This window comes from Athene noctua, chromosome 7 (assembly GCF_965140245.1).
Source record: "Athene noctua chromosome 7, bAthNoc1.hap1.1, whole genome shotgun sequence".
NCBI lineage: Eukaryota > Metazoa > Chordata > Aves > Strigiformes > Strigidae > Athene > Athene noctua.
In genome coordinates, this window is record NC_134043.1 from 32,768,526 (window position 1) to 32,791,973 (window position 23,448).

General features: G+C 44.7%; 1 protein-coding gene across 1 annotated transcript; it reads right to left on the reverse strand.

The window, feature by feature from the left end:
* Window positions 1-653: 653 nt before the first annotated feature.
* FRZB (frizzled related protein) lies at window positions 654-20,760 on the reverse strand. The gene is made up of 6 exons (XM_074910478.1): window positions 20,204-20,760; window positions 10,792-10,839; window positions 5,437-5,502; window positions 3,194-3,398; window positions 2,897-2,960; window positions 654-1,305 (listed from the first exon to the last, which is right to left on the reverse strand). Exons 1-6 carry the CDS (start codon window positions 20,655-20,657, stop codon window positions 1,195-1,197), a joined length of 948 nt encoding a protein of 315 aa, XP_074766579.1. The 5' UTR covers window positions 20,658-20,760; the 3' UTR covers window positions 654-1,194.
* Between the last annotated feature and the right edge of the window lie 2,688 nt (window positions 20,761-23,448).

The following is a 23,448-nucleotide window of genomic DNA, read 5'->3' on the forward strand; positions in this document are numbered from 1 at the left end:
ACTGTTTCCTTGATGAAAGGCTGCTCTAATGCACTTAAGACAGTACTGACAGCTGAGAAAGCAACAGCCATTTGCATCTTAGAGTGGGTTCCCCTCTGTTGACTACAGCAAAGAGGACTGTTCTTTTATTTACCCCATTTTAATTTCTTTGAGCATGGGAGAATAGGAAAAGATGATAATTTAAAATACGTTGGCACTATCTGCAAAGAATTCTAAAAAAGCACAAAAATGAAGGGTTTTTGCTTTTTATATTTTCAACAGTAATATAAAAAATATGATGTTTGTTCAAAAGTCAGATAAGGTCTGTGCTGGCAACTACAATTCTTTTATTGGACATATTTTACTGAGCATTGAGCACTTGTTTATGTAGGCACAGATTTAAGAACAACACCACAAAATCAAAAGGATAAAGTGCAGACCTGTACTGAGAAGCAGGCCTGGTAAGTCAGTCTACTCCTACAACTCAGCAGAGAAAAGAAAGAAAAGGGGAAAAAACCTGCCATTATAAGAGAAGAAATATGTTATAAATTACGTCCTGGGGTAACAGAACTACACAAAATTTCCTGCAAGGTCCAGAGCACTGGAAAACCCAGGTCCCCTGTGTATAAGCACACCGTGTCTGTTTCAGGAAGTATTTTAAGTTAGACTTTGGCTTACACAAGTAGTTTATTTATAAGAAAACTTAACAAAGACATACTGATTAAAACAGTTCTCTTAACATTACTTCTTTCTATATTTCAGAATAAAAAATTATGCACTTAAAACCAGATAACAACCTCCCCCCAGTACAGTAAGTTTCAGCAAACGGTGACCAAGAAAATGTAGAAGGGGGAACCCTGTGTGAGTCATGACTTTAAGCAATGGTCTTGGCCAGATCTCATTCCTGCTTGCATCAGAAATTTCTCCCTAAGAAGATTCAGGAGACAAAATGGTAAATGCAACATGTCCTTATCTTTCCCCATCTCATAAAGGCAGATCTTAGTAACAGAAAAAATATATATTTCCAGAGCTTGCACACATCCGAAAAAAAAAAAAAAAGGCAGAAAACAAGAGGAAGAATAAAAACTAATATAACCTAAAACATTATTTTGTAGTAAACAATATAATATAACGTGCAATAGTGCAATTTCTCCTTTGCTGCTCCAACAATGAAGTCTTGGTAGATAGTCCACTGCAAGTCAATGCATCCCCCACCTAACTACGTGCTTGTCGGGCACTGCTGGGTTTGCCGGGCTTCGGAGCCGAGTCGCTGTGTCCAGGCTCTCCCTTCCCTTTCCCAAGGTGGCGGAGTTTCTGATCCCAGCGCTGCATATTGAAAGGCAAAGAAATTACAAAAGACCATACAGAAGAAGAAACAAGTACTATGTAAAGCAACTGCATGTCTTCACCAACAGCAGCAAAAAAAAAAAAAAATAATCCCTGTTTCCACTGTGTTACCCTGGATTGGGCTCAAACGGTGGAATGTGAGGTTATCAGTAAAAGTCACTTTAAAAAGAGAAACCATTCCCTGGAGTTCTTGTAGCCTCTGTGAATGAAGGGGCTGATACTAGGCATAATAGCTTCAGCACAAAAGCATCTCACCTTATAATTAATAACATTTAGACAAAGCTACTAGTGTATTCTTTGGGGAAAGCAGGATGAAAAAATAGTCAAGTGATTTTTATTATTATTTAGTTAGTTTCACTTTTCCAGGTAACAGCAACTCCAGTACAAAAAAAATGTAATAAATACAGTTGGTACAACTGATGATGCTTTTGGAAAAGAAAATTATGATGAGTGGCGACATGGTGTGGTCCTCAGCAGCCCCAGGCTGGGCATGAGGGCAGAGGCAGCGGGTCACAGGCCACGAGGAAACAAGTGAGCAATAAGTGAGTTCCCAAAGAAACCCAACAAATGACACCACCACCCCAGAACTGTAACCGAGCAGAAATCAGCCCACAGCGGTAACACAGTATTTGCTCTGCAGCGCTGGATTTCATCAGGTTCTGCCAAATCAAACAACAACTTGGACTAAGATACCCGTATCTTTTCACTCATGTAATCTCTGTGGATGTGACAAATGGGCAGAGAGTATCTTGCATTTGGAATCAGAACGGTATTTTCCTGCCAGTCACCATTAACACTGCTGAAGAAAGTGTTGAGTGGAAGAGGAGACTGATTTGCACAGGCACAACCGTTATGTCAAATCAACAGTTGAGAAATTGTTTCCAAATAAGAATGTTCTGTGTAGAGTGACACTCCTAACAATGTTGAAATCACTGATACTTTGCAGTGCATCAAAACTTAAAAAGGCAATCCTTTCAGAACTCGGAAGGCATTAGAATATATTTCAATCAGAAAACATTTATTTTCATATATTGCTTGCATCTGAGCTCATTGCTTTCAAGTTGTTATGTCATGACTTCGTTGTCACATACTTCCCTCGTCTAAGCCGGGAAGGTAAATTTAAAATAGTTGCTAATCCACACAATTTGGAAAGATAACTGTATTTAAAGAATATTAAATGTGAAAAGTATAATTCTGACTTAGTCTGGAAAACATTTGTAAAGGCCTCTTTTTTTTTTTTTTTTTTTAATTAGTATCACATCCCAATTAAGTAGGTATGTGTTGCAGAATGGAGTTTGCTTATGGAGTTAAAACATGCCTACTGTTTGCTTTTTTTGAGACAGAGGTTTTGGTTGCTGCTACACTGGTGTACTTTGGGGTAATTCAACGTATCCCTTTAGTTTATACAGCGTGCATTTCTGACTAAGACAGGAAATGACACACCAAGTTTATTTTTGATACTTGATATTAACTAACTGGGGTCAGCAAGTGCATTCTCTTATTTTGAAAAGATTGGGTAGATGTTTCATGGCATCTGCAACATTTGACTTTTGGTGAGATAGTTTCTTACCTTTACTTTTTTACCAAGACGATCCTTCCATTTCTCAGCTATGGAGCCTTCCACCAAGAGTAACCTACAAAACAGAGACAACCAGTTACTCCACCAACAGGCATGCCACAAGCTATAAAACCCAACACACACAAGACTAATATCTCTGTGCCTGCAGAGAGCCTTGTCCCCCCTGAATACCACTGAAGAGCTGTACAGAGAGTTGCAAATTTTTCCTTTCCTGGTGACTTTGAAGTTCAGCTCTACAGGCAGGGGATCAAACAACAAATATGCTCCAAGGACGATGCAGAAAGTTACCTGGAGCGCTCCTCATCTTCGTAGCCCATAATGATGTACTCTTCATTGGTGCTGAGTGGTGGGCACAGGCAGCCGGAGTTCGTGTGAAGGTTTACAGTGTCCTTTGGGATGTTCACCAGGGAAGATTTCAGGATCTCCTTTACCTCCACTACTGCAGTGACGTCGTGACATTTAGTCTTCACCTCTTTCACTTTAGCCCGAATGACTGGGAAAAAGTCACAAAGAGTGCAGTTAACAGTGGCAGATAATGCAGGTCACCCCCAAGCTGTTCCTGGTGACCTCTGGGATTAGTCTTTTGCATGGTCCATTATCAAAAGCTTAGCTGGACTCCAGCAATGTCCCTGCCCCCATCTCTTCACTTCATCCTCCAACCAGGAGGGTCCAGTAGCTCAGTCATATCTTGTAATAGTATAGTTACGAGCAGGAGTTATGTACCAGTTGGATTTATATACTGTTTAAGTGGGACTTTAACTTTAGCATCCCTTCTTCCTCACCCTTTCCATTTTCAATACATTTAATTCATTCCTTGTATGCTCTCCTCCACCCTCGAGCTGCAACTGCTCCCTCTCTGACTACTTGCAGTACAGATGACAAAACTTAATTTGTCCCTCTCAAACTTTCATGAAACGTGAATGTGCATTAAAACCTCTCATATCACTACTTCTGCTGGATGACAGGCCCTTACCTTTCTTATTCTCTCTCCAGTGACCCAGCACCAATGTGTTCTGCTCTTTAGGAACACAAAACACTCCTGATCTTGACCTGATGACCCATCTAATTGTTTCCTCCCTCACCCTTTCTTTTTGCCTTAAGTTGCATAGGAGGAAAAATTGCCTTTCAAAGGCAACTCTTTTTGTTTGTCACATGGTGACCAGTGACCTGATACTGCATGCAAATGCAAAGCCAGTCCAGAGGTCATGCTCTAGAGAATGCCACATCTTTCACAGCTTGCATACAAGAGTCCCTTTACATTACAAATAGCAGATTCCCCAGATTCCCAGCTTCTTCTAACTTATGTGAAAATGGTAATATGGAAGAAAGAAAACCATGGACTTACACATCTCCTCTCTTCACATGCATCGCCCATAAAGACCAGCAACCAGCATGTATTGCAACCACATTAAATACAGCTGCCAACAATTAGTAACTTGTAACTTAGTAATTTAATATACAGAATTTACCCCAAGTGATCCACTTCCTTAAAACCTTTTAAGGTTTCAAAACAAAATCTTGCTTTACTTTGAAGTTATCTCAAATGCATTTTGAAACCTCTTCAATTTCAAAAGCTTGAAAAGATGGGCAGTAGCACGCTCAGCGACTCTCTACCATGTGCAGGTACCCACTAGAGAACAGTCACTTTGTAATTACTTTCCAAACAAATCCACCAAAACAACATGAAACTGACTAATCACTTGAAAAATAACAACTATGTTTGACTGAGTACAATTATAATTTTTTAGCTTTTAATAGGATCTATTTTTAAATGAAGCTTATATGACAAGTTGTATAAATGCATAATCTTAATAAATATTACACAATCACTACCATTTAAATGAAGTCTTTAAGTTCACTGAGCCTAAGGCTATTCACATGACTCATGGGAAAAAGGATAGGCCCAATTGTTCAGTTCCTGTGATAGCTATTCACTGGTTTCATCAGCCTAATTTGCTTAAAACAAACAGCATGAAGAAAAGTTGCAGCCTGAACCTGTGACATGCCTGAAGACCAGGACAATTTGGACAAGAGAAGACATAATATGGACACCATGCAAGTTTACAGGTGTTGCTGACAGCGTAAAACTGCTGCCAAAATGCTTATTGCTGCCTTCAATATGTGAGGAGGAAAGAACCTTGTATGTCTGTTAGACCCCATGGTGAGCTTATAGCCCTGAAAAGTTAGTAAAAACATCCTTTCCTGGAAAAGCAGAGCACATCAGAGCTGGCAATCAGAGGCAGTTCAGGCATAGCAGCCCACAACATTATTTTTGTCACATCACTTTTCACACTAATGAAGTGCACCAACCCTAAATGCCTGTGCTGACACTGATTTTACTGTTTTACTAACATATTAAGCTAATCCTCTCCATCCTTCCAGTTTGGAAATATTTCAGGCCATATCTTCCTTCTGTAACAAGCACCACAGGATTAACCATCAGTAATTGGAACCATAGGCTTTTAAAATGAAAATTTTCCCCTTACTGTAGCCTTAAAAATGTTGGGACCTGGCCATGAAGCTGCTCTTACCGTAGTTATAATTGTTGCGTAGATAGGTCTTCTGGGTAGCTTTTATAGGCTTGCATTTGCAGCGCTCTATAAAAACAGAAGGTTTTGTTTAGAAAGAAAAAAGCATATATTCAGTGACAATCTCTCCAAAACCTCAAACTCACACCTAATGAAAATTTCACTGAATTGACTTGTTTATTACACGCAAGTGAAATATTAAAAACCACAGGGCATTCCTTGTCTGTTCTGTTGGAAGATGTCGTGGAACTGTCCAAAAGAGCTTAAAGGTTTCTAAGAGAAAATCTGATACACTGAAATTTAAAAAAACTCAACCAAACCACTACAACCAACTAACCCCACAACAACAAAGACATGAGGACTTGGAGTCTGAAATGACAATATCTTTCATTTTAAGCCAATTCATGGTTCAATCTTGGTCTCAGAGGTGCTGCAATTACATGTCCTTACAATGCCATTCTCTCTTCTGTACTACACTTACTGAACGCCCTCCTTTCGGTACCTTTAATCATACAGACCATAATACAGACACAGAAAGAAAGTACTAGGACAGGGCACAATTTAACATTTGACTGGAGATTACACATCTCAGCTTGGTTTAGCAAACCGGGATATTCTGGCTAGTAGACATTCACCATAAGGAATATGATTTTTGTGGCTATTTCTCAACATACAGTTTATCTTTCGAGCTGCACTGTAAGATTTCTTAAGTGGCACAGCCCCCTTACACCTGAAGTTGTCTAAGAGCTACAGTCAACAGAGGAAGCCTGTCGGAGGCTGGTAGGACCAAGCGGCACATGGCTCCCTGCTCTGAATGCTTCTGGGATGGTCCTGACAAAATGAAACCTCAACCATGTCTCTTCAGTGGCATCTGGCAAAAGGCTTAAGAGAGATTAAGGGGCTGAAGAACTTCACTTGACTGCAGGGTTTGGTGTAACTTTGATCCTGCTCTGGACTCTTCCTCAATTTTTGTGTAAATTTTACACAATTTTAGTATGACCCAGAACCTCAGGGTTTAATTAAAATAGTGAAATTATTAGCCCTTATGGCAGTGAGGATGGCCTTCAAAAGACAATACAAATGAGCACTGTCAGCGCAGCATTTCCAGTGGTGCGGCTTCCAGACAGCTGGGAACAATAATGGAGGTAAAAACATTTTCATTAGAGCCTGGGGAGTGCTAATGCTGAAGCTTCAGACCCATGTGGTCATTAACGTCACCAATATTTCATGGCTGGTTGTTCTAATGCAAATATTTACTTATTTCAAGCTAGTGCCTAAGCAGAGTTTGGTGGAGTCTTTTCAAACAGCAGGTCCCAGTATTACATACACATGGTCATCTATTTTGACATTTGAATTAGCATTTAAGTGGAAGTAGACTTAATGCAGCCTATTTCTATACACCATCATTCTAAAATACCAATGCATATAAACTAGTGATTTAGTTAAATCCAACGTGAAGAGTCTGAAAAAGAACTTTTATTTGTTATATGATTTCTGCATATTAAAAAAAAAAAAAAAGGAATCATATGCTTATGGACTTCTCAAAACATTATTTATTTTCTATTGAAAGAATTTTTGTAGTTGAAAATACAAAAAAAACCAAAAAACCCCACCAGAAAAGAGGAGAACATTTCAAAAGAAGAGTATGTTGTTTCCTTAAATTTCAAACAGATCCTCAGGAATCTATATACAGAGTCCTACAGACTTCAGCTTTTGTATGAGACTGTGTTAAAATAATAAAGGCAGAGAAGGGAAGTGATTTTTGGCTTCCCTTCTGCCTGTGGGAGCTCATGCATACTTTAGGCCAAATTATGGCCCATTTTATAAACTGCCTCGAAACAGGCCACAAAAGTTGTGCTCCTGTGACCCACACTCATGCGGGCATCTCAGCATTCAAGTCCAGCAGGTTGTGCACCCCAACATTATCCTGCTCTACAGCACTTTGCTCTCGGGCACAAGTAGAATTAAATTACAAGACAAGAATACATAGTCTCACATTTCCCTCATTTTAAAATGGTACTGGATTATTTTATTAATCTGAGGAATATAATTTATTAGTCTTGTTCTAGAAACAAATTATAGACCTGCCTGTGTTTTTAAAAGGATACCGCCTAGGCGCCCTAGTGCTATTCAAATTTATATTTCAAAGAACTTTACAAAATGCTGCATTATTCCTAGTTATAGAGATACAGAAACTAACAAAGAGTCACTTGCCAAGGTCAGTCATAAAGTCAGTTGTAGAGCTAGAACCAACTCCTCTCTCCCAATTCCTGTTAGAGTGACTTTCAAAGGAAGCCCAACATGAGTATTAGAGATCACATATTTGATCGATGCATGTTTTTTGAGCCTTCCCCAGGGAGTGGGAAAAGTGGCTATAAAATTGTCCTGCATCTCTTGATGCTGAGGGAAAGTCCCATCTTACATAACAGTCTCTTCTGAAGCTGCCAGAATTACCAGAAGAGCTCTGGGATCACAACAGCCTTACATCCCAAGAACCAAGACAAACAGCAGCGGCTCACATCAGTTTTCACTGAGATCTCAGCTGATTAACTATTCTTTTCTAATACAAGTCAACACAGGACTAACAAAAGCTCAAAATCCATACCTTTGAAAACTTCTTCCTGTAAATGTCAAAACAAATGGACTACACTGGAAAAAGCGTCTTCCCCATGAAATGCTACCATGAAACATGTCATCTTAAATATATATGCATGCACAATCTAAAACCTGGCTGTAATACTGAACGGTGCAAGCACTCAAATCTGGCAAATGCTCCCCTGATACATTAAGGATAAAAAAAAAACCCTCTGGAAAGTTTTCTAAGTGACTTGAAAAGCATCTGATGAAGCAGAGAACAACGTAGCTTACTGCCAAGAGAGGTAAAAAAGCTCCCACCCAAAAAAACCCGTGCAGACTCGGAAGGAAGGTTTTGCCAGTGGACACTGCCAAGGATAAAAGGTGCCTCCAAGAGGGGTAACCCATGAACACTGCTCATTGTAACCATACACAGCAGCACAAGCAGTGTGCTCCAGAACCACAGAGCAGAATTCAGGATTTTTTAAAACACATCCGGTTGATACTCACAAACAAAAAATTCTGTTTACAATAGCAAAATTACAAATTTACTTTACTGAACATACAAATAAAGCAACTATGAAACACAGACTTTTAGGTGGCTAAACTGTGTTTGTCAGTTGAAAGAGGTGCAGTGCATTGAACCCAAAATCATGTTTGTACAGCGAAAGGCGGCGATAAAAATATTAGCCTTCCTTTTCTGCAGCAATTTTTCTGCGCATCTTCACCCTGTTTTTTGGATGGGATTTTTTTAGGTCTGGTCTTGCTTTCACTAGTCGAAAAGCATCACGACAGCAACAGTATAACTGAATCTTACTCCTTTCTCTTCCACTGCAGGATCACTTACTGGTATTACATGCTGTTTACATCCCTAAGGACAGGCAGTGCGAAAGATACATCTAGTATTTTTGACATAAGGTGACGTTGAAGGTATCAGCTTTACTTTCATACTCGAAGTGAAACTTGCATGCTCTCTGTACAGTCACCGTAGAGCATGAAATCCACACTTTCTCAATGCCATGCTATTCAAAGTGGCTTAGAACTAGGAAGATACTAACATGAGTAATAAAAATCTTTAGAAAGTCTTTCAGATGAGGTCCGATGCTCAAGGCAATTTAAAGTGAAGCTTCTTAAGGGGCTTACTTTTATCAGGTTTTTGTAATTGTAGATGGCTTTCTAAAGGAAGTACACTGTGATTCAAGTAACATTTTGCACCTACATAGTTAGTTTCACATTGAGACCTACTGATCACATTTTAAAACTGTATTATAAGCTGGGCATTTGTTGTGGTTTAACCTCAGCCAGCAACTAAACACCACACAGCCGCGCTTTCACTCCCCTCATCCCCCTGGTGGGATGGGAAGGAAAACTGGAAAAAAAAAAGGAAAACTTGTGGGTTGAGATAAGAACAGTTTAATAAATGAAATAAAATGTAATAATAGTAATTGTAATGAAAAGGAATTTAACAAAAAGAGAGAGAAATAAAACTCAAGAAGGACAAGTGATGCCCAATGCAGTTGCTCATCACCCATGGACTGATGCCCGAGCAGCGATCAACCCCACCCAGCCAACTCCCCCCCGTTTCTGTAGGGAGCATGATGTCCTGTGGTATGGAATAGCCCTTTGGCTAGTTCAGGTCAGCTCTCCTGGCCGTGCTCCCTCCCAGCTTCTGGTGCACCTCCTGGCTGGCAGAGCACAGGAGACTGGAAAGTCCTTGGCTTAGGGTAAGTGCTACCTAGCAGCAACTAAAACATCACTGTGTTATCAACATTATTCTCATACTAAATCCAAAACACAGCACTGTGCCAGCTACTAGGAAGAAAATTAACTCTGTCCCAGACAAAACCAGGACAGCATTATTAATACCTTTTTACAATTTGGTCACAAGAGATTAATGCTGAAGTTATCCAATTTTGTGCAAGTACTTATGTTCCACAACCATACTTAGGTGTTTGTATTAATAAACTAAGCATCAGTGTACACTACAGCTCATCAACTCCTCTGGAGAAGGAAAGACATGATGGCCAACACTCTTTGTGTTTCTTGGAAACAACATTCTTGTTGTTTCCAAGAGTCATCTTCTTGACAAAGGTCTAAGACGAAAACTTCTGAAGGAATCATAATAAAATTCAAGGAAACCTATAGTCATTGGCTTGCTTGAGCAAAGAATTCACATTACTATAATCTATTAGCTACCAACCTGGGCTTTGCTTCTTTGCATTGCTTATGACTAGTGGTAATGCTCAAGGTGTTTTGCTCAGTTCCAGAAAAACCAAAATGAAAATAAAAAGCAACAGGGGACCGCTGGAATAAAACCAATCTCAGAAGGTCTCAGCCTCAACCTCCTCAGGTTAATGTGAGTTTTGCCATTGTCTACAAATAGGGCTGAATTTAATTTGCAAAATTTAAGGTCAGAATAAACCATTATCTTCACTGGTTTTGCCCAGTGAAAACCCATTTAATAACCGTTGCCACTGTATAAGATAAAACTTTTAATGGAATCAGCACAGCCCTCTTCATTTGACGGAAATTTTGCCCTGACAAAAGCAGAAGAGCGGAGCATTAAAAGGCAGGCTGAAGAGGTAACTGAGTTGTATGCTGAGAGGTTCCACAAGCTGACCAGCCCCAAATCCCACCTGCCCACGGGATACAAAAGCACAGTCTACAGGATTCCCAGACAAGACAGAGTATTTAAACATCACTTCGTACCCCTCTTACTTAATCAAACATTAAAAGGATTTGAAAGACTGTAGCTTACTATGCAGTTTATAAAAGTGTACTTACCGATGCCGGCGCCTCTACAGTTGCCGTTATTAGAATCCATAGGGAAATCTGGCGTGGATTCGTAAAATATGTAAAGAAATGTTAGCATTTTTGATATTGGATTATTTCAATACACCCACATGACAATGTTTTCTCTTTCTAGAATATTCAGTATATTAAAATGTAATCACTTAATTAATAAACAGATTGTAATGTTCTACAGGCCAGCCTGTTAAAGTTGACACAATTTCTTATCTGAATTTTACCCGAATCCAGCACATCATGTTAAATGTTGAAGCAGATTAAACACCCCATTTCTACCGGTGCACAACCTGGCAGATTTAGCATGAGGATGGAAATTTATGGCATGAACTTAGAGCACCTACAAAAAATACACATAGTGTTTGCATTTAATTAGATGATGAAGGAGAAATTACTTTTGGTTTGCTTTTTCGGTTACTGAGGAAATCAAATCAACCACAATCATATCCTTGAAGCAAATGCCAAAACAAATGTTTCAGACCTTCCCCTTCCCCTCAGTTAAAAAACATACTGATTAGTTTGAAGGACAGATAAGGAACAGAAGGAAAAAAAGGCACTATGCCCAAAGAACTGCTGTTAGATGTATTCATAAGTGGAATGTGTCCTACATTAGTAAAACACACCATTTCAAACCTATTGGTTATTAAATTCCACAACTTAATGGACTTCTACATATACTTAATCATGAAAAACAAGTATGTTAATGCATATAATGTAAAGTTACAGAAAAATGCAAGAAACAGGATTTGATAGAGGCAGGATACTTTACTAGAATGACACATAAAATGGAAAACCAAATGAGTTTTCAAAGAAAAAGCCATTCTTTCGCTTTGCATGCCCAAATGTTTATGTAGTTTTTTCAACTCTGGCAGCTGGTATCATGCAAACATCCTCTTTCTTATAACCTTACATTATCACGGATGCAACACCACTGCTTTTACAATATAGGACAAATGAATACATGACTGTGTAACAAAAGATCCCCTCTTGCAGTTTGACCTGTAAGGATTTGGCTCTAAAACAGCCCAGGACACCAACAATACTCAGTATAGGTGAAGGGTTTAGATGTGTGGACTAAATTTTAAGGGCTGGGACCATTATTTAATCACAAATTCTATAAATACATATTTAAAACGCCTTGCAAGAAATCTAATATTATTAGTTAATCTTCTAATCTGGCCATCCTCTTAAAAAAAAAAATATTCTCCCCCTTAGTGCATATTTATACTACTTATAGCAATGTGAAACTCCCTTTACATAAATGGGGATATGGCTAAACGACAGTCAGGGTAAGAGTAAATCTGAAAAACAGCTAATTCCCTCAGTAACATATATTAACTTCAAAAAACTGAGAGTTCAGGAATAATTATTCCTACCAATGTAAAGAGCAAAGGATATAGAAAATAGCATAGAAGGATTGAATAGATGCTCTTTTACATCCAATATTCTGTTGCTAATAAAAAAAATCACATCTGTTTCCTTCCAGAGAAAGTTCCAAACTACTGCAGGATCTTAGTTTATAGAAAAACCCAACATTTTCATGGAGCCAATATGGTCTTTGGTTATCAGGTTACTTCTACACAGCTGTAAGGCTTCTGCATGGTGCCTTGTAACAAGTCAAATTATACACACTAATTCTTACTTACATGTTTTGATTATTCACCTGAGCTCTTTCTCAAACTTTAAAAAAGCTGTTGTTATCAGGTGGTGATTAGAGATTGTGATCTCTACCAATAGTGTAAGGTAAAAAAAAAGAGGTATTCATCAAATTTAAATGTATTTTATATTGTACCAAGTGCTTTCTAGTATTCCAGGACATGATGAAAGAGGAATTAAAATGGTTTTTCTCTTGCAAATGGTAAGTAAAAGGATGACTGTATTTCTTCTCATTCTTCCTCTCCTGGGCCAGTCCTCCCTTGTCTTGTTCATTTAGCCAAATTATAGCTTTAAACCTGCAATTCCTTCTGATGTGGTAAAAGCACAGAGAGCACTTGGGTCTCTAGTCTGATAGTCCTCCCATGTGCTCCCACTGCAGACAGGAGTCTGCAAAACCTCGCAGCCTCCGACCATGGAGAGGTGGCTCTACCTCTCCATGTGCCTAAGACTGGCCCCAGATGTTTCACCACTCTCCAGGCGTGCAAGACCCCTGCAGAGAAAGCTCTCTGCAGATTCACTGCCCCTCTCACTTCTGTTGCCTTGGCCAACTTCTCAGGCTGCCTTCAAGGCTGCCTGGCTTTGCACATAGCCAAGGCAACTCTTTCTTGTGCTTCACATAGCCCAGAAAGCTACAATTTCTACCAAAACAGGTACTTCGGTTCTGAACAAAGGGATTGTTCGTTCACACCTCCAAAGCACAACCCCTACGCCAACAAAATTGTTACCAGAGGCTGAAAAATTTTCACCAGCAGAGGAAGCAAATGAAGTATCAGGTTAAACGTTTACCATCTTCACGTCCACAGAGGGAATGGGAAAGAAAAAAGAAGCCTCGAAGTGCATTCACCCTTCCTAAACCAAGGGCTGATCGAAGCAGTCGTGACTTCACAGTGTTTGAGCTAACCAAAGCCCCATTCATTCTGGAATTACAACTAACCTAAACCAGATCCCAGTAAGGGGTTTGCAGCCTTCTCTGACCCCACTCAAGAGTACGATGCACATGTGTATCGGCTGAGGAACTGTCCTTCAAACTCACACTGATGCAAGGAGTGGCTGGTAAACACTCAATATGCCCAATATGCCTGGTCCTGCAAACAAACATGGAACTAAACTGCTTTCCACCAAATGTTCCCTTCCATTCCTAAGTACACAACTGATTTTATTTTTACCAAATTACAATATGCCACAACCAGAACCCCCTTCCTAATTCTACATTCATTCGCCAGGTCACTTGTCCTACCCTAAACCAGTGGTTGTGGGTATCTGACGAAGCAGCTGGTTGTGCAACAAGAGTAGTTTAGATGTGTGCAGAGGAGCTATTAATGGAAACAGCTCTCATTTCTGTGGCTGTGTGAAGGCTGTGGTGTGCAGTGCGTTGTCCTCTGCAATTGTGGCTGGAGCACGGTGTCTGTCAAGGAGCAAAGGAGGAGTAAATAGGTACTGATACATCACTTCATGATTCATTTCCCTGCTTGCGAGGGCTTGGGCCAGGCAAATATTGACCTGATGCTTATCTTTCCCAGTGCACTCATGCCTATTTAAGGATGAGCAGTTTCCACTGATGGAGAGTAGCATGAGTTTGTGCAGGGGACCGGAGACCTCCACCACTGCAGAACACATGTCGGAAAAGGCTTCACATCTCCCTGATCCTTCCCTAGTCACGCTCATACTGCCTGGTGCCTTCTCATGTACCGGAGAAGCGATGGAGAAAAGGGTCTGGGCCAGCCCTGCCACCAGCCACTCAGATCTTAGCTGGGGGTGAGCAACCATGACATCCCATCCCCTGACCCCAGCAGTCTAACGGGCAGAGACCTCTCTCCATCAGGAGATGCACACTGCTTAGACCTCCAGCTGTAATGCAGATGGGGAAAAAAACCCTGGTTTTAAAAATAAACAACCAACTTCCTATTGTTCCACTTCTCTTCTGAGGTGACCTCTCTGCCAAGTTTTGTCTATGCAAAAAAACCTTTTTGAAAGAAATATCTGTCAGTGATGATTAGCAGGATTGCCAAAGAGGAAGTATTACCCAGAGCTCCAATCCAAAGGCTTCCTTCCTACTAAATTTTAAGAGCAGGGGAAAAAATCCAAACTGATTTTTTCCAATAAGCCATTTTAATTAATCACTTTTCAGAGGGATGCTATATAAAAAAACCAAACCACTAACAAGAAGCCACTTGCATAGTAAGTGCACAAAGTAACAACGCCTGGATCACAGCTTTGGATGAGAGGTTTGGGAAACGGGAAACAAGTTGGTACAACTTAGTTTTGAGCAAACATCTTACTTATATCAGTTTAAATTTTTTTTTAAAAAAGCAGAGAAAGAGCCAAAACTAACACGATCCTGACTGTCACTGCAATTAAAGGATATGGCCCAGCTATTACTGAAGTCGTTCCAGGCACCCTGCTCCAAAAAACAAAAGTGCAGCGAGCAGTGCTGCTTGGGCACTTTCTTCATATGGAGACATCTGTGAGCCCCATCGTTAATTAAGAAACCTTCAAATATGTATGAATTCAGACTTTGTCATCCACTTCTGATCTTAATACAGAGAGGATCTTTGCTAATCTGATTGCAAAAACATGCACAGCGAAGCAAACAGGAAAATTGATCCTCGTTAAAATTCGATACAGATCACTTGAACTCCAAGTAGCAGAGCAGCCTGCGATGTGACACATGACCACTCCGCATAATGAGTTACTCCACATAACGAATCCCACTGGGTTTCAATGACATTTAATGGCCTAGGTCTTGATGCCTAGGCCATAAAAGCCATTCTAGGGGACGCAGCTTACAAAGGTAGGCAAACTGAAGTGATAGCATAACGTCATCAGTGGTATCATCATTAATAAGGTTTAAATACTCTTACTTTCCCCATCTTCTTCAAGGCTTGCAGCTTGCAATGATTTTGTTCTTTAACCGAGAAATGAGGCTGCTTCTGAGTTTTGAGCAAACACCTAAACCAAATCTCAACTTTAAAATGACAGCCTGGGCATGACTGCTTATTCCCTGTACAGTCTGAAACACTCTCCTAACACTGCTGTGCATTTCGGCTACTATAAGTAGAGCTATGCAAAGCCTGAGTCGGAGCAAATTTGATCTGGAGTTCGGAAATCACTGTTTTGGAAATGAAGTTAATAACATATGAAAAACAAGCATGGGAAACAGCTCCTTCACTTTTCTTTTAAGCATACAATGCCAAAACCACATATCGGATTACTGTGAATTCATCTAGGCAGACAGGCAGGTATGGAGGACTTGGCCTACAGGGAGAAGTCACGGGTTCATATAAGATTTAAGAAAATATGTCCCCATCACTTGAATAATCTTTAATTTTCTTTAACAGAGATGGTATTTTTTTTAAGAGATTCAGAGTTTTCCTCAGCCATCTTATGATAATCACCCAAAACGGTTTGGACATAAATTACACATGGTTGATACCTTGTGATGGTGTTTCCCTTTTCTCCAACATCTCATTAACAACCCAATGCACCTGCAAGCTATTTTTCTGCTTAAATAAGGTATGACGAGACAGAAATCCAACTGATGGATCTGTCCTCCAATATGCATGGTACTCATCATACTGCTCTCCTTTTAATGCCAGTTCCCTCTTCAAAACAGGAATAAGCATGTCACTTGAGACATAAACACTCTGCTAGACAGTAGCAGCCAAGCACATGCGCTGAAGTGCTTTTCTGAGTCAGCACCCCAACACCAGCAGTCACTGTGTTCAGGCTGGACATTTATTATATGTAAAAATAAGACAGGTCCCACTATTGTAATCTTAGATTCAAGACAGTCTTTGTCTGTCTGCACTTCTCACTGCTTCACAGGCTAAAGATTTGATGGGACCCTGAACAAAGGAAGCAGGTAATCTGATAGATGTGAGGAAGAGTCGGCACATGCACGTGGAGACTGAAATATATGGAGCATGTGAATGGGACCTCCTGCATATGCAAGGCAGCTTGTATCGGTATCTGTGAGCCGAACCACTTCCAATCCCCAAAAAGCACAGGACAGGGATGCGGGATAAAAGCCATAAGGTACAGAAGACGTTAGCATGTGCTAATCTCACATCTGGGAAGTTAAGGTATTGCTAAGAGGTGTTTTCATCCTCCATCCTGGGCTGTCATTTGTCTGATCTTCCAGAAAAAGCCAGAACATTCAGTGTCACACCTGCCTCCAGAACACCCACACCGCATCCGAGGAGTCCCTCTGCTGCCTGGGTGTAAATGAATCCAGACACTTCCCAAAGATAATGAAAAATCAAGATAGATATGTTTCCCACAGGACGCTTGTTTGAAGGTAGTGCCTGTCATCTGAGCAACGTCAGAGCTCCGTATCAGCAGTGGTACAGCAGCTCACCCTCACGTTTTGGAGACCAGCACAAGCCCAGGGGGTTGGCAGAGCTCTTCCTCTGAGCCCTAACCAAGGCAGTTCTACTGTTCCTATCAGTCTTCTCCACCACAGGCATAGCAGCGGCTATTTCATCCCTTCAACGTGTCGGCAGCCCTGAAGAACATCAGGAGAATGACACAAATACCTCCCTCGTTCCTGCAAAGAGGAAGCCTCTAGATCTTCCTTACCACCTGGGCTGCAAATGGAAAGAGGTCCTAGAAGATGTTTGCGGAAGACTCATAACCTGTGCCTCAATAACCAAAAGTGAACTTCTTACTGGGATTTGCCACAGATGTTGCTAACCACAGTTTCTCCAGATTTTGCAACAGCCAGTCTACTAGGCATGGAGAATACAACTGATCGGAGAGGATGTTCTCATCTTTTACTGCAATGTCAGCCAAAGAAAAAAAAGTCAAGTGAACTTCAAATGATCTTCCACTTGTCGTCACTGAAATGAGAGTCAAGACCAATTACTTTAGTGGTGACGGGGAATTTTTGCAAGCGCCTGTCCAAGCTCTTCCTGGCTGCAGACGAGTAGACAATAACTGATCCAGCATGATGTTAACCCGCTGCAGCCTCTTGCAGGCGACTCAACCTGAAGGAAGTGTGTTCTGAGGGTCAGAAAGGCCCTTGCACCCAGCTGAACCGTGTGCTCCTAAATAAGATGCATGGTCTTATACTGGGAAAGTAATGGAAATTGGGCTTTCTGAACTCTGTTCCTGCTCTGATAAGGACAAAATCTGACCAGGTCACAACAGAAGATCATGAAAAAATGGATTTATATTTCTGTCTGCTCTATTAGATGTAGTTTACAGACAGCACAAGGGGCGGGAGTGTTCAGGAGATAAAATAAGAGTAAGTATTCTGCACGCTCCCCCTGAGGCAGCTGGTTTTTCGTATCTTCTACTTGGCTGCAATCCTTTAATTGGGGAATTGAATTTGGAAGTGTTCACCTTACCTTTTCCTAGAACAGGAATCCTTCACTCTGCTTTCTAAAGGAGCAGTTTTATTCCCTCAAGAAGGATTCTTTCAGTCTGGTGCATAATGCATCAGTTCAAAATTTTAAGCCCAGAAATGAGAATGTCATCAGGTTCTCATTCACTGAAAGAGAGTTTTCATGGATCCAGCCCTGGAATCCCTCAAAGAGGTTATTGTACTGCTAAGGTCCTCAGAAATAGGTAACTCAGGGGCAATTTTAGCCAAACTTCCTCCCTCCAGATTTGAATGTGATTGCTATCAAATCACCGCAGACCTGCCAAGCCTCGCTCAGTCTGGAGACATTTTTAAGGCGGTTTTGAAAGCACCTCAATGCTGCAGAGAAAGGTTCTTGGTGTTCAAAACTGCACTTCCCCAAACCATCCCAGCAGGCCTGCAGCCCCCAGAGCGCAGCAGCAGCAGCAGCAAGGGAGCTGCAGGCAAAAATAGATGGTTGGGTTTGTGGGCTGGGGACAACTGCGGGGCGGAGGAAGGATGGAAAGGCAAGAGGGGAGCAATTAGAAGGGTGAGAGAGAAATAGTAGCAATGAGCGGAGGTATCATGGTACGGCCATTGAGTTGAGATTTCAGGAGGTGGAGAGGGTAACTCGATGGAGTCAGAGAAGGAGCTGGGTTAGTCTGGCCTACAAATAAATGGGAAGGAGTGGAGAGAGCAGCTTACCTGAGAAGGCTGAGCTGGGTAGCACGGTCAGGAAACTGAAGCATGAGATTTTGTTAGGAGAGGAAAACAGGAATTACAGTGTTTGGCACTGCTGGCAGTGGGATACATAAAGCATTTGGTAACGGGACAGAAGCACAGTCAAATGCTGTGCTGAGCACAGCATGAAAAAAAACCCCTTTCATTCACAGGCCACTGCTGAGGGAGGATGGAGAGGTGGGATCCGCTGCCCGTCAGCCAGCTCCCACAACCCGGCGCTGCAGCTGCGGGCAGCGGTGGAGCCGGACGGCAGCACCGTGAGCCTGTGGGGCACGTGGGTGCTGCTCTGCCTCAGCCTCCGACCCCTCTGAGCTGCGCCCCTGCCCCAGCCCAGCTCTCCCACTCCTTTGACGGAGAGGTCTGTCAGACCCACCGACACTGCAGCTCTGCAGCAAGGAAACGGCAGCTTGGTTCCACCAGCAGCAAATGCTTTCCTCGAGTGCTTTCCTCAGGAAATGTGGTTACTTCGTAAAGGTCAAAGCTCGCTTGTGATAACCACCCACCAGCCTGCTTTGATTTCCTATTCAACAGCTCCTTCAGTTCATCATTTCCGTGGTGCGCGGCTCACCACGCTGGAGCGGTGCCCTGGTGACTGCTCCAGCCCAAAGCAGGGGTGACGGGGGCTCGGCCCTAACAGAGCAGGGTCCCTGAGCCACAGCGGGTTTGCAGCATCGTGGTGGCCGGGGTGGTCGGAACTCTCCACCCGGCCGCACAGAGATGCTCCTGCCCGCCCGGGATCCCCGGCCAGCAGCCGGACCCCCAGCGCCGGCCGCCCCGCGGGACCACTGCCAGCGCAGCCGGTGGAACGGGACGCAGCGGGACAGCCGAGGGGCTCCAGCGGCTCGTGGGTGCCCGCGGGGCTCAGGTACCATCAGAGCCGCACCGGAGCCGCCTCAGTGCTGGAGGCAGCCTTCGGTTTGCGTGGGGACACCGGGAATGAAAGGCAGCGGAAGGCTGCGCTTTGCCGAGCTCCTCTCCCGACGGTAACCCATGAGCCCAGGGAGCTGACGGGGGACCCGCGCCCCGACGGCGCCCTCGGTGCCGGCCGCGGAGAGGAGGCTGTTTCCCCCCCCGCCGGCTGCGCGTGTGCCGGCGCGGGCACGGGGAGAGGCTGAGGAGACCGCGGCCCCCCAGGTCCTGCCCGGGGCTCCCCGGGGCACAGCCCTCTCCCCCAGAGCCGATGCCCGCCGTGGGGAGGGCGAGCGGCTGGCGACGAGCAAAGCGCTGCGGGGCGGGAGGAGCGGGGGCCCGGCGGGAGCTGCCGGCCCGGAGACAGGCGCGGGCACCTCTCCCCTGGGTGTCTGCTGCTTCTGGGCGGGCAGCCGCTGCTGCTGAAACACCGAAGCGGGACACCGAAAGGATTCCCGTCTTGGTGAAGCCAGGGTCGTCGCTCCCACACTTTCAAGCGCTGCCCCGCGCGCCGGCCCGGCTGTCATTTGTCACACGCCCTCCTTCCCAAGAGCCAAACTTTTCCAGCAGCTATGCGGCTGGTAAAGGCGGAGAAAAGAAGAGAGAGAAAAAGCGGAGGGGAAGACAAGGGGCTGAGAAGTCGGAAAGAGCGGAGGAAGGGCGAGGGCTCCCCGGGGCGATCTCCCCTTCCCGCTGGCCGGCGCCCATTGTGCGGGCGGCGCGGCCCCGGCGCCGGGCACTCACCGGCGCCCTCGGCGGTGACGATGGCCTCGGGGGAGATGCAGACGCCGCGGTCGTAGAGCGGCAGCTCGTCGCAGGCCAGGCTGTCGGGCCAGGCGTGGCGGTAGCGGATGAGGACGGGCTCGCAGCCGGCGCGGGCGCGCTCGCACACCGACTTGCAGGGCTTGATGGGCTCGTGCTGGAAGTCGATGGTGCAGATGGGCGCGTACATGGCGCAGAGGAAGAAGAGGAGGTCGGGGCTGCAGTTGGTGCCCAGCAGCCCCTCGAACTGCTCCATGGCCAGCACGGCGTTGGCCTGCGTGCTGTGGTGCAGGTGGTTCGGCATCTTGGTCATGTTCCAGGGCAGCGGCTTGCAGAGCGGGATGCGCACGGGCTCGCAGGCCGCCGCCCGCCCCGCCGGCGCCCGGCCCAGCACCAGCAGCCCGGCCAGGGCCAGCGCCGCCAGCCCCCGCCACATGCCCCCGCCGCCACGGAGCGCAGCGGAGCGGAGCGGAGGGGCCGAGCGCCCAGACCTCGGCGCGGGGGGCGGCTCCTCCGGCGGCGGCGGCGGCCGCGCTGCCCCCGCCCGGCCCCTCCGCGCCTCCCGCCGCCGGGCGGGACGGGCCGCGCCCCGGGACCGCCTCCCCCGGCCCCCTCCCCCCGCCGGGGCCCGCCGCTCCCCCCCGCTCCCCTCCGGGGCCGCCCCGCCGAACAAAGGCGAAGCCCGTCGGGGGCAGCCCCGGGAGCGGCCCCGCCCCGCCCCGCGCAGGGGCGGGCAAGGTTTCCTTTTTTCCCATCTGAAAAAGCGAGAGCGAGCGCGCCTCCCGCTCTCTCCGAAATCAGACCGCGGCTGCGGTGGCTTCGGACCGGCCGCCCGGAGATACGGTCCCCTCCCGGGTGGGAAAGGCCCGCTTCCAGGCGTGGTGCGGTGCCCCAGGCGGGGGGCGCGGGGGGAGAGAGAGTGTGTTAGAAATCACCTTGCCGGGGTGAGGGCCAGCGTTTTTACAGGAGAGCCTCGAGTCGTGGTGAGAGGCTTAAAAAAAAGAGGCCGATGCAGCTGGGCTGCTGGGATTCTTCTGAAAAGGTCAAAAAAAAAAAAAAAAAAGAAGCGACATATACTGATGGTGAAGTAGCTCACAGAGCAATGGCGCAACAAAAGTGAGGCCTGACTTGATCTGAAAAAAGAGCCTTGGTCTAAACAAACATTGAACAACTGAATGAATTCTTCATCGCTACAAAGGTTTCAAGCAGCAGCTTGATCGTGTGCTTGGTTTAGTCTGACCGCAGTATTAGAGGGTTTGTTATTTCAGTTTCTGGCCTTAAACCTGTGAAGAGAAACACACCTACCAGCAGCCAGTGCTCCGAAACCAGACCAAAAAGGTGGATAGGTTGCAAAAGCAACCGTGGATACAGACTGGGAAACGCAGGGTCCTAAGCCTGGAAAGGCTTTTTGGCATTTTTTAACTTTCGTCACTGCAAATGAAACCTTGACCCCTTTAAGTCGGCTGCAAAAGTCCTGTTGGCTCCAGTGATGGCACATGTCAAGCAAACAGGGAGTTGTCATAAGACCAGTGGAGCAAAGGTACCAGCTGCATGTTTCAGCATCTCTGCACAAGGATTTGGCCTTTTGTTTGCCCACCTGTGCAGGCAGGTACTCATTTCGAGGACTGAATTGTTCCCTGCACTGCCAGAAGAAACTTTGGGCCTCAGAGATGAATAGAAATGTCCATACGGGTGCACAGGTGAGAGCCTCAGGAGCCATCAGCCAGGCTGCCCCTGCATCCAGGCTTCAGAGTAGCCGTGAGGGCAGGCAAAGGGGAGCTCGTTCGTCTGCAGGGGGGGATTAAAGAGAGATCTGGTTTGACTCGTCCTCTCAGCGCCTCAAATTCAGTCCTAGCAAAGTCCGAGGCTTGAATTTCCTCCTGCTAGTGTAAAATACGTGTTTAAGAAGCATGTGGTGTAATAAAAAACCTCACCCAGCTGGTTGGGAACTGAATACGCTGGCTTTCTCTGCAGGACCGTTTACCTGGCAGCGATGACGATGGGAGCGGCGCATCCCAGGGTAGCTGAGTCAAGGGAGAGGGGCCAGACCAATGCAAAGGAACCAGCGACATGAATGAACTTGACTTCATATTTTTGCCCTCCAACACGAAGTTTTCCAATCTCTGTACTTCTGGAAATAATTTTCCACATCACCTGCAATCTGTTTTAGAATTGATAATTAAACCAAACAGCTTTAAAAACATTTCCTATGCTTTGCAGGAAAAATCATCAATATGTTGAATAGCCCTATGCGTGCTGTAAGGCTATCAGTTAAAATGAGTTTAATTTTATAACCCGAAGTCATGATCTGCACAAGATGACCTTGCACTTTTTTTAAACAGTAAAAATAACTGCAGATACTTTCTCAGTACAGCAAACGCTGATGTCCCCAACAGACTCACAAGCACATACGTTCCCATGGGACCTGGCTTTAAATATTCTCTGGTCGGTGGGAAGGCACCTCCTCTGCATTTGGCTGGCAGAGGGTCACCCACCGTCCTACCCCTCATGGGGATGTGCTGGGGCAGGCAGCCGGTGCCCGGGCCTGGGCGAGGATTGGCCACCAGTGGGACAGGGAGGGGGTGGGAGCCGCTGGCCAGCCAGCCTGTCAGTGTTAATTACCTCTTTGTGTTTCCAGGATAAATCAACTTGTACCTGCTGGCAAAAATTCACCTCTGGCTGAAGCTTAGCAAAGGCAATCTGCTTACTGACCCAAAACATTATTATTTTTACCAGATATCTATACCCCAATGTCTGTTAGGTTATCTTCTGTTACACAGAAGCGCTATAGCCAGTCTTGACACCTTTTTAAAACAGGTGAGGAGGCTGGTAAAGGAGGAAAAGAGGCAGTGAAGAGAAGGGCTGTGGTTTCATGCTATAAAAGTGCGGTCACAGTGCTTTGCCCTGCACCTGGGAGGTTACACTAGAGGGAAAATAAAACGGCTAGAGGAAAAAGAGCAAAGTAACAATCTGCTCTCTGTCTTCACATGCAGTTGCTGCAAAACACTGAAACTGCTAACTGAAACTACAATATGTCTACATACTTAAAATGAGGACCATGGAGTTCATCTGTTAGCTGAGCAAAGTACATGCTACGGTATCTAGAATTTGCCACCAGTCTTAAAACACTCTATAACAGAGGTCAAAACCACCACCCCCATTTTGCAGAAGGAAAACTGTGCTGAGAGAGGGGAAGAGGTTTGCTCACCCCTCCCTGGGGCTGTCTG